The sequence below is a fragment of the Pleurodeles waltl genome, chromosome 3_1 (assembly GCF_031143425.1).
Source record: "Pleurodeles waltl isolate 20211129_DDA chromosome 3_1, aPleWal1.hap1.20221129, whole genome shotgun sequence".
In the NCBI taxonomy this organism is placed as follows: Eukaryota; Metazoa; Chordata; class Amphibia; order Caudata; family Salamandridae; genus Pleurodeles; species Pleurodeles waltl.
The window spans coordinates 1,333,012,188-1,333,027,090 of NC_090440.1; the positions used below are offsets into that span (position 1 = coordinate 1,333,012,188).

The window sequence follows — 14,903 nt, forward strand, 5'->3', positions numbered from 1 at the left end:
GAAGAGGTTAGAGGGTTTTTGTAGTAGTTAGGAAGGATCTTTACTATCTTAATTTTTTTTTAACATCTTGTTCTCTTTATTTGTTATTATCAATCCTTGAGCAGCATATGGAATACTTCCAGAATTGCTTTGTTTTTGCTATTATCGAGACACATAGTTATTCTGATACAATCTGGACAACATATGATGATCTTTACTTATGAAAACTCTCAATAAAAAGATTTACATAAAAAAGGAAGCATGACATCACGGGCATACATGTCCCAAATGAGGCGTACATTAAACCCCAACAGGCAACTGAGGACGAAAATGAATTAGAGGGGTTAAAAGGCTTACATTAACATAAATAATTCCGCCAGTGTTCACAAGTAGGTTTTCTGCAATTAAACCGGTCATTCAAAACTTTTGGCCAGCCACCCCCTAAGCACCACTGTAAGCACTGCCATCAGAGGTCTACAACAACACTTTGGACTAGAAGCATAGAGTTTCACTATTTTTAAGCTACAGGGAGCATAAACTGGCACATGATGAAGAGACACTGGCAATTTAAGCAATTAGACAATTCGACTATCATAGTTCTTCTGATAAAAGCAGACCCTTCCAGCCAATATCAATAAGTCACATATGACACTGTAAAACACAGAGCTATTCAGATCAGGTTAATTTTCCTTTCAGATTTTGTGTTTTCTAAAGTGTCATTTTTTATCAACATTTTTGCATTCAGGATAAGCTTGGAAATACTATCTCAAATATAAACACTTTAGTGACCTAATTAGAAAATAGAACATACTTGGCATTTCAAATCTGGACATGAAACGTTCAAAAAGACTCTTGCAAGGATCTGGCATTGCTACTGTCCCAAATTCGGAGGCCACAATTCTGTTTTTTTCCTTGTTAGCCAAGTAGGAGTCGCTTTGCAGAAACTTGCTCATGTATGTCACAGTGCCATTTTCAATTTTAAACTGGTGCATTAGTGCCATGCCGTCAAACCAATGGTTAAACCTTGAAAAAAAAAGAGAAGACGAAAATGATGTAAGGAGGTAAGAAGAGTTCAGTGATTGGACCACAAGCACAGAATGTTTACTGGTTCTCAAACACATTATGGAAGGGCTTGCTGGTCTCCTACTGATTTTCAAGACGGGTGAAAATCATATTTGATCAAACGAAGATTGTCATAAAAAAGAATTTACTTACTTGTCGTTCCCAAACTCAAACTTCCCAGGTCCATTTCGGAGCAAACTCCCACGGATCCACTTTGGGATATTGCCCACGATCTTGGTCGGGATAGGTTCAGGGATTTCATCCACTGTACTGAACAAGGGTGCCAAGCTTTGCAGGTCTCTCCTGTTCCGGTTGAACTCGTTTTTTGGAGCAGTTCTCAGTACATGCTTCAGGACTTGCGAGAACAAGGAAAGAGGATAGGTATTGTATCTAACCAAATAAACTATTAAACACTAACCAGTTTAAATAGGTCCAACAAAACCACCTGTTTCGTTATCAATTTCGTTAATAGTGGATTCACAGAAGAAATGATTTGAATATTAATTCTTATACATTCCCACACAATAAATATATTTTCATGTAAATGCATCACCTGTAGCCTCTCACTCGTGGAATATAGCCGATACCATTCATTCTAACATAGAATTTAGTGGCCCTCTTCCAATGCCATTTCTAACTCCAGCAGACATTCCTTAGCATCCAATTACCCTTTTCTATTTCGATTAGATGATGTTCTTGTATCCAAAGTGCCACGTTTTAGGTCCGCATGGAATCTGCGTGTCACATGACATAATCTCAATTTTAGGAATTTCGTGTTATGCTTGGTATGTAAAAATCCTCATATTACGCCATCACACCACGTGGCGTAATTAGGTTGTGTTAGCTTCGAAATCACAGTGTGGGAGCATTGAAACAACGCGAAAATATCAAAACACGAGTGGGTGTTGGTCGCACTACTTGTGATTTTTTGTGCTAGTCTTTTTCACACTTATTTCATAAGCGGACATAATGAGGTATTTCGTGCTAAAATATAGCACTAAATATCAATTTTGCATACTTTTAGCTGAATGTTGCGTAATTATGCAAAAGCAAATTACTGGAATATTGCACACTCATATATGTTTTTGTCATCAAACTCTGCTGTCTTTTACATAGCTAACAAGCTTTTTTTAAAGTAATATCCCAATATGAAAACGACATTTAAGTACTCGCAGGCTGAGTGTTCATTTCAAGAAGAAGACAAGTAATCCAGGGCTCTAGACTTCTGCTGTTTTGGGGGCACATTCTTTTGTAACACACCTATTATGACTGATTATTTTAGGTTAGGAGATAATGGCAGGTGTCCAAAGTCAGACTGGCCTATAAGGCAATCAGGCACTGCCTGACAGGATGGTCTGACATATCAGTGTGTGGGAGGGGTTTCTCGCTGTTTATGGGTCTGGTTTATGGCCTACTGGGTTGGCTTTTACTGTTGTGTCCCCGATATTAAAACAAACATTGCCTGCAACAAGCTCAAATCTGTGAAGTCTTCTATACCTTTCAAAACTATTATACAGCGTCTCTTTATGTGATCAAAACTGCCCCCCTTTCCAATCACTGGCCACTTGCTTTGCTATCTAGTTCCTTAGTGTCACTATTAGTTTGGTGCCTGCTCCTATTTTCCGTCCCAATCCGACCATGCAGGTACCCTCCAAGCTTCCTGCAAACTTGTAAATGTTTTCTTTGTTAATTTGACATACTTAACGAGCAAGTTAAAATAGGATATTGCAATAAATTCTTAATTCAGGTGTATTTTCGCTGACCGACCTTATGACAGGCAGCTAAAGAAGAATGCACTTTGATGATTAGATGGCAACATACATATGTAATTTACATATAAAGTATCCTCTTATGTTATGCAAGACATTTATGATGCATTATTCGAATATGGGACCGGTAGAAGTAGGAGGAGAACATTTTTAATATTCCTTAAGCTATAACTTTTTATCTGCCCGAGTCAGCAAAGAAAATGAAGCATGGTATTACGCTGGTGTCTTTTTGTGTGTACCAGCACAATTGGGCTAGAATGCTATGACAGAAAAAAAAAATCGAGAGTCACTTTCCTTTAAATAACATAACATTAAATCTACAAAAATAATTCTGTGGGGTAAGACTCAAAGGCAACAAGGGTTGCGACAGAGTGACTCTCACACCGGAGAGAGGTAGACAGGTGACAGCCCTGCCCTGGCATACATGCCTTTCAGAGACATTAGCATATTGTAAAATCACTCCCATCTAGAGCGTGCACATATCTGGATGAGAAAAGGTCTGATACATATTGCTCATAACTACAACAAAGATGTCAGTTTGTCAATGCAAAGAACTATGTAAATGTAATCAAACACAACTAACCAAAGGAAATTGAATTCAATATAGTTCCCGTGAGAAAAAGAGACATGTAATAAATCATCCAGTAATTTGGGAAGGGTAGTGAGGCAAACAAATGAAACACACACAAAGTGCTAAATTCGATTGCTTTAGATAAAACCTTTGTATTTGTTTTAAAAAAAAAAAAAGACATCATGCTTTTTTCTTTTGATTTTACGAACTGTGAGAGTGGAAGCCGGGTATGTCAGTGAAAGAAAGGGGTGAAAGAAGGCAGACTGTAATGAGAGTGCTGTGCTGAACGGTATGGAATATGGATGTCATGAGGGAGTGGATGGAGGAGAGTGGACAAGATACGAGTGAGTCGCCAAGAATGATAGAGTTGATGGGGCTGAAAGAGGAGGCAGATGATGAAAATGCATGCAAGAGTGAGACATTGTCGAGAGAATAAAAGTATGGCAAGGCCGTTGAGAGCTTGTGAACAGAGTGAGTGGGAATGTGGATCGAGCATGTCAAAGACTAGGGGAGAGAAAGAAACTGTTGATGCGGCTGCAGAGTGCATGCAGGGTAGCAGTGGATGAACCAGAGAGAGGATGGAGGCAGTGAGCGGAAAAGAGGGTATGCACTTTGTAAATGGGTTAAAGTCCTTTAAATGTAGCTCAGTGTCTGTAATTGAGAGAATGTTCACGTTTTACTCGTTATCTACATAGAAAACACTAAAAAAAACGTGCACAAGACAATACTTCATCACATACAATAGAAAAACTCACGCCCGATGCGTTTTGGAAAAACGAACAAGGGCATTATTACCTTTGGAGCAGCGTAATTTTTGCTCCACCCTCACATGTCACAGAAACACAATGCATACGTGCACTTAGCACCATTTATTTATTGTGTGCCTTACTCTTGCTAATGTAAAGTCAAGCACCAAACACATGGCAGGAGTGTATGCACTGTAGACACCAGAGTTTCATTCGTGTGTTTTTAATGCTTAGCTCTGATAACGAAAATTGTATTTCTCATTCGCATTTTACATTTTGAGTTATCATTTTATTGAAATGTATTTTATGTGCTCATGTTTTGTTTGATAATGCACTGCATTTACTCTGCAGCTGTGAGATGCATTTATAATCATGTATTCAAGTGTGCATTAGCTTTCATATTAAGCTAGCATAACTAAATGCCTTAAGCATTTGATTTTCTTATGTTTAATCCTCAATGTGAAAGTTTTGTTTGTGCAGTAATGCACTTTCTTTGCGGGTGCGTTCACATGACTTTACAGTTAATGAGAGGCGCACTGTGTATTAGAGGTAGTGAGGTAGTAAGGTACTGGAGGAAACATTTGGCATAGATGCTAGGTGGAAACGAACTCAGAGATGAGCTCTATTCATTCGCTATCAGGAGAAACGAGACAATCTAAAGATGTTTTGATATTCAAGCTGTATGAAGAGAAGGGATTAAACAAAGCCGCCAATTTCAACTGTGGGAAGACAGTACTGATGGCGTTGATGACGTATTCTCAAAGGTTTTGTGAAGTGAATTGGTATTTGCACTTTTTTTTTTAAATATATTTTTATTGGAGTTTTCAACAGAAACATACACAAGCTATTTCATACTATCTTTTATCCCCCCCCCCCCCCAACCCTAGTGTTCACCCCCCAAACCAAACTGTGTCTGCTCTGACCTTACATCCCTGTTGTCAATGTGTTATGTGGTATGGCCTCTGGTCCATGGTGTGGACTCGGGAGTGGAATACGGCAGTTTAGTTTTGCTCTAGATCTCCTTCTTCATTGAGTCCTGTTGTGGATTAATTTAGTGAGCTAGGTTCTGGGTTTTTTAGGCAGTCTAACAGCTGGTCCCAATTTCGAGCTGTTTCTATTGGACTGAAGCCCCTCGCTGCCTTCTGATGTAAGGTCCTTCCCTCCACTTCCACCCATCTTAACAGTATATCTCTCCATCTACCCAGGTGTGGGCCCACTTGATCCTTCCATTGTATGGTGATTTCCCTCTTTGCTAGTATCAAGGCCAGGACTATGTATTTATTTGTGACTTTTTTGGCATTGGGGCGGGGAAAGTCTCCCAGTAGAGCCACTATTGGAGAGACCAGCAGGGACCGTCCCGTCACCTCTGCAATGTTTCAGAACACTCTTTCCCAATAGTGCTTAATTTGTGGGCACGCCCGCTTCTTGTTCAGTGCAAAAGGGACACCCATCGTTCGCCGCTTCGAACATTTAAGCTATCTTCTTGGGTGTGAGATATGCCCTTTGATACACATAGAAGCTAATCAACTTGAAGCAAGCATTTCTAGACACCATGTAGATGTGCGATGTGATTCTGGCTGACTGATTCTCATCTATAGGTGTTCCTCCGCCCACGTAAGTCTTAAAGTGTCCAGTGGGAGTAATGTGTCCCTTCTCAGCACCTTATATAGAGTGGATACGGCCCTCCCTTCTCCACCAACTGTGCACATGGCTTGACATCCCGCATGTATAGGTGGTTCTACCTCCCCTTGTTTCCAGTGTCGTTGTATGATAGTTATCAGTGATTTGTGTAGTAGAAACAGCCCTGAGGGGAGGTCAAGAGTGTCCATAAGGGCTTGAAAAGACAAGATCTCCCCATTGCTATACAGATTCCCCCACTGTAGAAACATTACACTCTTCCAATCTCAAAAGACCCGCTAGAGCCCGGCCTCCATGGAGTGTGGAGAGCCCAATAATGGGTATTTCTGATGCGTAAGGCAATGCGGTGCTGGTAAAGTCCGGAAATATCATTATGTGGTGATCCCCCTATTTTTATCTCTCCTTTCACCCTGGCCGGAGTGAGGATATGATCCCGGTCTTTAAAGTGAAGCAGTTTAGCGACTACTGGCTGGGGTCTGGACCCTGGTGGCGGGGGCCAGGACGAGATTCTATGGGCACGCTCAATCACGAAATATGGGGAGAGACCCTCAGGAGCCACTTCAGTTCGTATCCATTGTTCCAAAAATGTTGTCATATTTGCAGCTTTCTCTTGGACTTTTTGTGGGACGTCCATCAGTCGTAGATTGCTTCTTCGAGTCCTGTTCTCTGCATTCGCTGCTCGGGTCTCCAAGGTTTTTATACAAGCTGTCATTTCCGACAAAGTCGTGGTCAGCTGTTGGCAATTTGGGGTAATTTGTTGCAGGGATCTTTCGTTTGCGGAGACTCTGTCTGATAGGTGACAATGGTCATACCTTAGGAGGTTCAAGTCAATGGCTATCGTGTCTATTTTCATCTCTAGGGCCTCTCTGGATGCTGCTATTGCCTGGGGAATGGTGTCAAGAGTTGTTTCTGGGGGGCGAGTCCCTCCCATTCAGGTGGGTGTCTCGCTGTACCCTGGTCTGTGGCCTCTCTCTTCTTCATCTTGCCCATCCTTTGCCCCGGTTGGTAACCGCTGTGTTTTTATGGCTGCATAGGTCACTCTTATGTCAGCACTGTTCAGGCTCGGGAGGGCCCCCCGGCCGTCTCTTTTGTCTAGCCCCCCATGCACGCTTTGGCAGCTGCTTTGATGTATTTTGCAGCAGTAGCGCAGCTCTGGGTTCAGGGCTTTTGCCACCGCCTCGTGCTCCGCGCGTTCCTCTCAGCCCCTGTGCGGCAGGGAACCGAGGCCCAGATTCCGCACGGTATTGCAGGAGTCCGTCCAGCCTAGGCCCAGCAATGGTATGCTTTTCAAGTTTCTGCTCTCCCCGCCTCTTACTGGCCTCAGCTGCTCCGGCCAGGGGCCGGTTCCCAATCACTTCCACAGGCTCACGGGGCCCCCCAATCAGCCTCTCACCTCGAATCGGCACCGCCTCCTCATGCCACCTGTCTCTGTGTAGTCTGTCTCAGGGGACGGGGGGGGGAGACCCTCAAGTTCTGGCTGCCTCTCTAATTCTCCTCACCCAGGAAGAGCAGCGCCTGATCCAGGGGGGGGGGGGCCTGCCAGCGCGCCGCCCACAGTGCGGTTCTTCACCACTCTGCGCAGCCACAGAGCAGGGGCCAAGCCCGGTGTGATATTTCAGGAGCGCCGTGCCGCCAGGGGAGTCTCCTCCTTTCTCTTCTCCCCCAGCGCAGGCTCCTCAGGGGGTACTCCATTAAGCTCAGCTCTCCCCAATCCGCCCCTACATCAGCTGCTCTGGCAGAGGGGTTTGTTAGCCCGCTACCGCCGCAAGTGTATGGGGCCTACCCCACTGCTTCACATCTCGGGCCGGCGCCGTCACCACGTCCCTCCGTTAAAGTCCAGCCCAGCGCCGGAGGGGCCCACAGTATCACCGGCAGCTTGCCAGTCCCCACCACTCCTGTTTCTTCTTCCCACTCCTCAGGCCACTCGGTCCCCCACTTACCGCCTTAGGCCGTTTCATCCTTCCGTCGCATGGAGTCTTCATGGTTACTCCCGGGGGGAAAGGAGGAGGAGGGAGTGGGGTCCGCCATGGCTTACCAGCCATCGTTGTCCAGGTCTGGATTCAGTTTTTAGTTCTTTCAGCGCACCTGGGTGTTGGGCAGCCACTCGGCTTGAGCTCAGAGCCCGAGCGCCTTCTATGCCCTCAGCGTTCACCGCAGTGTTCCTTTCAGTCCGCCATTTTTTTTTTCTTTCCCCACTGATGCAAGCCTCTCTCGATCCACGCAGGTCCAACAGGGTAGCTCCGGCCACCAGAACCACGCCGGCGGGACACAAACCGCATCCGCACTGGGATCCGGTGCTCAGGGTTGGGGCTGAACCCGCCAGAGGTTCAGGATTCCAGCTGATGTCCAGAGGCCATCAGGAGCTGCGCTCTAAGAGTGCTGCTCCATCAGCCTCTAGCCGCACACCCCTGGTATTTGCACTGTTAGACAGCAGAGAGATTTTTCTTGGACATGGAAGGGTAGAGACCTCTAGGCTTATTTTCCAAGTGTGGCTTTATGCTATGCAACACTTGTTTGGAGAACGTCTACTGAGGTCTCCGCTATGCTGACACTTTCCTATTGTCTCGGAGTTAATTAGGATTTCCGGGTTTCAACCTAGTTTAGGATTATTTAGATTAATTTAGATGTATTTGTGTCTAGACATAATGATCAAAACTTGTATACAGATCATCAAATTCTATTTCCCATCTTTTGTATTGCTGAAACTGAAATTCTTGCATGTCTTATGCTTTTGTGATTTAATCTTATTAGATGATTTGATTCACCATTGGTGATTATGTACTTATATAGCATGTTTTTGAGATTCATCTGTATTAGTTTGGCTCTAAACATGCAATAAAACTCATAACTGCATATATGGTCTCTTGGTCCTGAGCGTGTGACCAGACAGGTTGCACTGTTAATTGACTTGTGTTCTGAACTAACTCTCCTTTACCTTTTGGGCATTCAAAAAAGGTCTATCGCAGAGAAGGATACAAGAACTGGGTCCAGTGCTCCAGCAAGATGGGAGCAGAGTGAGGCTGGGTGGGTTCTGAATTAATGGGGAGTCAGAATATTCCAACTTAAAGTAGTTAGTCCCTACAGCCCAGTCCCTAGAGTCTAGTCCTTAGAGCCCATGTTTCAGTTTGGAGGATCAGTGGAGTTCAGCAGAGCAGTATTACTAGGAGTGCGCGTGGTAGTGGCTTACACTTAGCTTGCAGTATTTTGTGGAGACTGTATAACATTTTGCGGAGATGTTGTGAATGTCGTGTGAGCGTGGCACCTAATGTGAAGAAGTTAAAGTTGTTATTGGGTCAGACGTAGCCTAAGATCCTGGGATGGTATTAAAAAGTGTAGAAAACACTATATTGTAATAGTCTGTTAAGTTTGGTGATACTTGTCGTGAGACATTGTCAATGGCACAATTGAGATAGGTACATTTATCTTTGCGTGAGTGTGAAGCGCGGATGGTATAGTGAATCCTAATGCACAGGGAGGATCTGTGCCAATCTGAGTGAACCCAGCTGGTCAAGGTTTCACTTGAGCACGCATCTGAGTTGGTCGGAGGAGTTTTCCATCCATTTCCTGGTGTGATTGAATACTATTGATTTCTTTAGTGGTGCAGACAAAGTTGTTTTTTGAAAATTGCTTTGCTTTTTGTTTTTGTGTATTTTAGTGCTGAGGAAAGTGTGTGTGAAAAATTGTAAAGGAGGGTGAACTGCAGCGAGGGATGAGATTGACATCATAGTGTGCCACGCTGGCATTGGTCGGTTAGTGTGGTACTGTGCTGGTATTGGTTGGTGATGTCACTGAGTGCAGTGCTGTTCTTGACTGTTACTGTTGAACAAGAACTGTTTGTAAAGAGTTATTTCCTGATTTGAAACAACATTCCGTTCCTGCTTTTGATATTTTGGTTGTAAATGAAGTGTTTTAGAGTTTTAAGAGATCCAATCAGATGAGATGTGACAATACTTCTCAGAGAGGGAGAAGAGACGCCACCTGTAGATACCCCAGGTCATTATGTGACCACACATGTATTTGCCTTAATCAATGGCATAGGATCACACCAGAAAGAAGGTGCATTGAGGTTTCCATGCTATGGCACATTTAATGGGAGAATTATTGAAAATTTGAGGAGGCTATTTAATGAGATGAAGCCACCTCAGAAACCTGCACAGTTTGAAGCACTTGATGCTTGGGAGTGTGCTCATGCTAGATAAAAAGAAAAGTACTGGGAAGAGCTCAAAAGGCAGTACATGCTTACGCTGATGCCAGATGGGCTGTGGAATAGAAGAAATGGACAATAGACATGATAGAAGGAGTTCAATTGTACCCTGCCTTAACAAGCGAAGAATTTGAGGAAAGAAAAGAGAAGGAAGGGGAAAGAGAGAAAGCCAAAGGAGCCAGGCAATTAAGTGAGACCACTGATAGTGATTATAGTGACAGCTTCTTGGTTGCGTTGCTGCCAGAATGTCAACCTCTGTTTAATGAGACCCGAATAGATGTGATAGGTGGTATTGATGTTAGTGGGAATCTTGGAGCGACCGCTGCATCAATAAATGCAAATTCTAACTTGACGGGAGTCACCCCACTGAGTGTACATCACAGTCCCTTGGGAGGGACAGAGATTTGTGCCCCTGTTAACACTACAGCTCTTAATGCCCCGGATGCTCTTACTGTCCCAGTTACCATTGGTCCTGTGGTTCCTATGTACAGGCCTGGTTCGCCAGGAAACAACTTACAATTGAACTGCCCCCAATGGAGTAAATGCCCCAGGTAGTAATGATGTGAGGCTGCAGATGAGAGAATTTGTTCCACTCATCCCAACCAACATGAGTTCTCAGTGTGCTGCAAGTGCTGATTCATCTCAGAGTCCAATGGAATTAGGCCCCACAGGGTGGTTCCAGAGACCGATAAATGTTGATACCCCTGCATTGGAGCCACCATTAAATGTAAATCGTAGTACCTCAAGAGAAGGGAATATGCCTGATGTTCTTGTAGTGCAACATAGCCTTACTGCATAGGAGATAGATGAACGGGTGAAAATGCATAGTGGCCCTTCAAGTGAAAGTGAGAACTCCTAACTGAATCAGGGAACAATTCAGTCATCAGTCAGGATAAATATGGTAGATGTGGCAAAATTAAAGCTGGAATCAGATGAAATGATTAGTGGCATGAAAATAAACTTGTGGTTATATGTAAAGATGTTACCAAACATGCAGGACATGTTTATGACAGACTATCGGTGTTGGTTAAGAAATAGGAGGTCGATTAAATAGAACTAAAGCATTGCAAAAGAGCTATCGCATATGTTTTAACCTGGATGAGAACAGCAGGAAGTAAAATACAGATTAAGAGTTAATTCAGAACATTAAAAAATGGAGTGAGCTAGATAAGTGGGAAGGCAGATGGGCAAAAAAGAAAGACCTAAAGACCCCAACAGGAGAACCGCCTCCTCCTACAGGAATTACCCATTGAGGGAAGTGTCCAGTGACGGTTATGTCCATGTACCTTGGAGTAGAAGTGATCTTGAATCATTCACAAATGATTTCCCATTGCTTATAGAAAAACAAGTGGAGTGGTATAAGCAGGCTGATCGGTTTGTGAAGATCTCAAAGGTTTGGTGGGTTGATCTGAATATGTTGTTTGATACTGTGGTTCCAAGTGATCTGGTAGGCAGAATGTAAAATAGCCACAGGATGGCCTGAGACAAGAGCCAAGGAGACAGTGACAAAGGGTCGGTCACCCCTGGTGATGAAAAAGTATCAACGTGATGACATTTCTGAAATCAAATATACCACCCCAAGACATTGACTGAGTCAAAACTGACAACACGACCCAAGAACCTTAAGAGTCAGTTCATGAGTATTATGAGAGATTGTTGCAGGTGTTCAAGCAGTATAATGGAATTGAGACTCTTCTGCTCAAGGATATGGGTCATTTTGTGTCATGGTTAGTGACAGGATTGAGAACTGGAATTAGCATGATGATTCACCAGCATTTGATTTGTTGGCAGAATACGTCAATTGTATTACAAATTATTGCAACAATGAAATAAAAATGAAGCAGAAGTAACTGAAAGAGAAATTGATGGTCGCACAGAAGGAAGCTGCTCAGAGAAGCAGTCAAACTCAGCCTTTTGAAAGGAATGTTGTACTGATGAAAAGAGTGTATCAACAGAGAACTCCTGTGAGGCAAGGTAGATTCCGAGGTGTCCCAATTTATCCAAGTACTGGGATGGATGGATGTAGGTACTTTAAAGAGAACCAACCCGTGTCACAATTGCAGCAAGTTGGGGCATTTGAAGTGGAAGTCTCATCGTAATCCTGCAAATCAGATCCAAAATGCAGGGTTTACACAGCCCAAGAGTAATGTTCCTGTACAGTCACAGAATGCACAGAGGCTGAGAGGGCAGAACTTCACTGTGCCTCAACCTCCAGCGATGCAAGCTCCACAACCCCCAACGCCACAGAAAAATGCAAATGGCCCCAGATTCAATTGTAATCAAGTTCCAAATGTGAATCAGAATGCTCTCCTGAATATTGACCAATTTCAACTGAAGTATTTGAGAATTATGGCACCCATCAGTCCGCCTGACGATGCCTGAGAGGGAAGGAAAAGGCTGGCAGTAAGGGGAGTCGTGGGGCCCCTGGGGGCCCCTGCACTGCCCATGCCACTGGCATGGGCAGTGCAGGGGCCCCCTGACAGGGCCCCATGCGGCTTTTCACTGTCTGCCATGCAGACAGTGAAAAGCCCTACGGGTGCAACTGCACCAGTCGCACGGGCGCAACACCGCCGGCTCCATTTGGAGCCAGCTCCCATGTTGCGGCCCCCATCCGCGCCAGCCCAGCGGGTATGTCCAAATGGGCACCGCGGGAGTGCGGCCGCATTGGCGGCCGCCCGGCGGTTACAGCTTGGTTGTAATGACCCCCATAATGTATACTTGTTGGGGATTGTTTACATAATTGCCACTACAAGTCTGCCTCCTTATCAACTGTTTAGGAACATACCTGCATCAGGGGTCCTACATGAGCTGTATAAATACATCTTACACAGACAAGGTTATCAGAGGGATTCCTACCAGATACCATCTATGCTGCACGTCACCTTCCTGTAGAACTCAGCTTTCGTGTCACCACAGAGTCTGATCTAGAGACTTCATTCCTCGGTAAGGAGGGTTGGGGGGTGCTTCTCATGGACATGGTACTGGCAGATTAAGTTTATCACACCAACTCTCATTAGGTTAGGAATTAGGTTCTATATGCTGGGGACTTTTCATCTCATGTTTATTGCAAGATGGTGGGGGTCTTTGTATTCACGACTATCATCTTCACAATCATGCTTCTTTTATTGTTCGTTATCCTAATCATTGCAGCTCACACATTTTACTGTAGATTGCAGTCTTTTCAATAAACGTATTGAAAACTCCCCTGCATCTCCTTCATTGCCTGTGTGTGACTGAGACTTGTTGCTAACATGAGAAAAGGGTAACTTCGGTTCCACCACGACTCCCCTGAGATGTCACAATCTGGAGTCCATGTTTAAGGCTGCTAGAAATCACTTTTTGCTGTCTGGGTTTTTGGTCAGGTACTGCTTGTGAGCTGGGAGGGTTAGGCTAACAGTTAGGACTTGTTGTAGGACTGGCTTAGTTGCCTAGAAACAAAAGTGCTGTTATCCATAAACCAGCAGTCTCACCTTGGAGAGAGAGCCTAACTACGACAGTTCCTTTTTGTCCCGTGGTACCAAATCCAGCTATGATTTTCTTATAGATTTCATGTGAGGCTGAGTGGTTCACTGTCATTGATTTGAGCCAGGCTTCCTTTTCTGTCCCGTTGCATGAGGACAGTCAGTTCCACTTTGCATTCCAGTTCAGCAACCGTGTTTTGGCATGGTGCTGAGTCCCACAAGAGTATATGGGGAGTCCCCCAATCTTCAACCATATCCTCAAAAAGAATCTGGAGTCCCTAGTCATGCCCTGCAGTTCAGTTCTGGCACACTACATTGATGACCTGTTAGTAGTGTCAAATGCTCAGGAAGCTTGTAGGCAAGACACCATTGCCTTGTTGAACCACATGGTTGAGAATGGATATAAAGTGTCCCCAAACAAGCAGCAATACTGTCAGACAGAAGTCCAGTACCTTGGGTATCACACTGAGAAAGGAGCAAGGAAAGTGTCACAAGAGAGAATTTCAGCAATTATTCTGAAAAGGAATCCATCAACCAGGATGTTTCTGGGAATGGTGGGCTACTGTTGCCAGCAGATACCCAAATTTCCCTATTGGCCAAACCTTTACAGACGCCTACACACAAGGATGTATCTGACCGGGACCTGGGATAACAAATGCTTGATTGCCTTCCTAGAGCAGAGAGAAATTCTCTGATGTGACACAGAACTGGGAATGCCTGATTACAACAAGTCTTTTGCTCTTTTCTGCATCGAGAGGGAGGTTGGCGCTCTCAGAGTGCTTACACAATTACTCTGAAATGCCCAAAGACTAGTTTCCTACTTCTCTGCTACTCATGACCCCGTAGTAGTGGCGCTGCCAGGATGACTTAAAGCAAAGATGTGTAAATATTGTGAAAGGTCATCTATTGACTGTTTTTGTTTCCCACTTAGTTGAACTATTATTAACAAGAACTCGTAAACAGCACCTGACTAATAGCCGTCTTAATATGTATGAGCAGGTCATGCTTTCTGCAGAGAATATTACATTGAAATGCTGTGCAGTTCTGAATCCAGCTACTCTGTTGCCCTTTCCAGATAGTGATAATGGTGAAGTGGAGCATGACTGTATTGATCTCACTGAATTGTGCACCAAGCCAAGACTGGACAAACAAGATGTGCTACTATCTAAATCACCTGTCCACAATGGTGAGCCAGTAAGAGCGCTTCCTGAAGCACTGCAAATTCCTGCCCAAGTTGCGGTGCTAAAGTGCTCTGCACACCGTAGTGGAGATGACTATGTAACAGTAGGCAAGAGGTACACTGATGAGGTTGCAAAATATTATGCTCACAATGTTTGTACTTTTAATGGAGAGTATACCAATGAAGGAACATATGAGACCAATTACAACCTTTGTTACCAACTGTTGATACACAGAATGAGGTAAACAGACTTCAGGAAGAGGTGGAAGAGGAAGAACAGCAAAGTTGGGTCA

The 14,903-nt window shown here is 44.2% G+C and overlaps 1 protein-coding gene across 4 annotated transcripts in view; it reads right to left on the minus strand.

Moving 5' to 3' along the window:
• LOC138285127 (carotenoid-cleaving dioxygenase, mitochondrial-like) overlaps positions 1-14,903 on the minus strand; it is a 374,127-nt gene that overhangs the window by 328,621 nt on the left and 30,603 nt on the right. For 3 of the 4 annotated variants that reach the window (XM_069224690.1, XM_069224692.1, XM_069224693.1), the window contains exons 2-3: positions 1,195-1,396; positions 791-1,002 (exon numbers count right to left, since the gene is read on the minus strand). In XM_069224690.1, coding sequence (XP_069080791.1) covers positions 791-1,002; positions 1,195-1,396 — 414 coding nt within the window. The remainder of the gene's footprint in view (positions 1-790; positions 1,003-1,194; positions 1,397-14,903) is intronic. The other variant, XM_069224694.1, reaches the window with a different exon arrangement.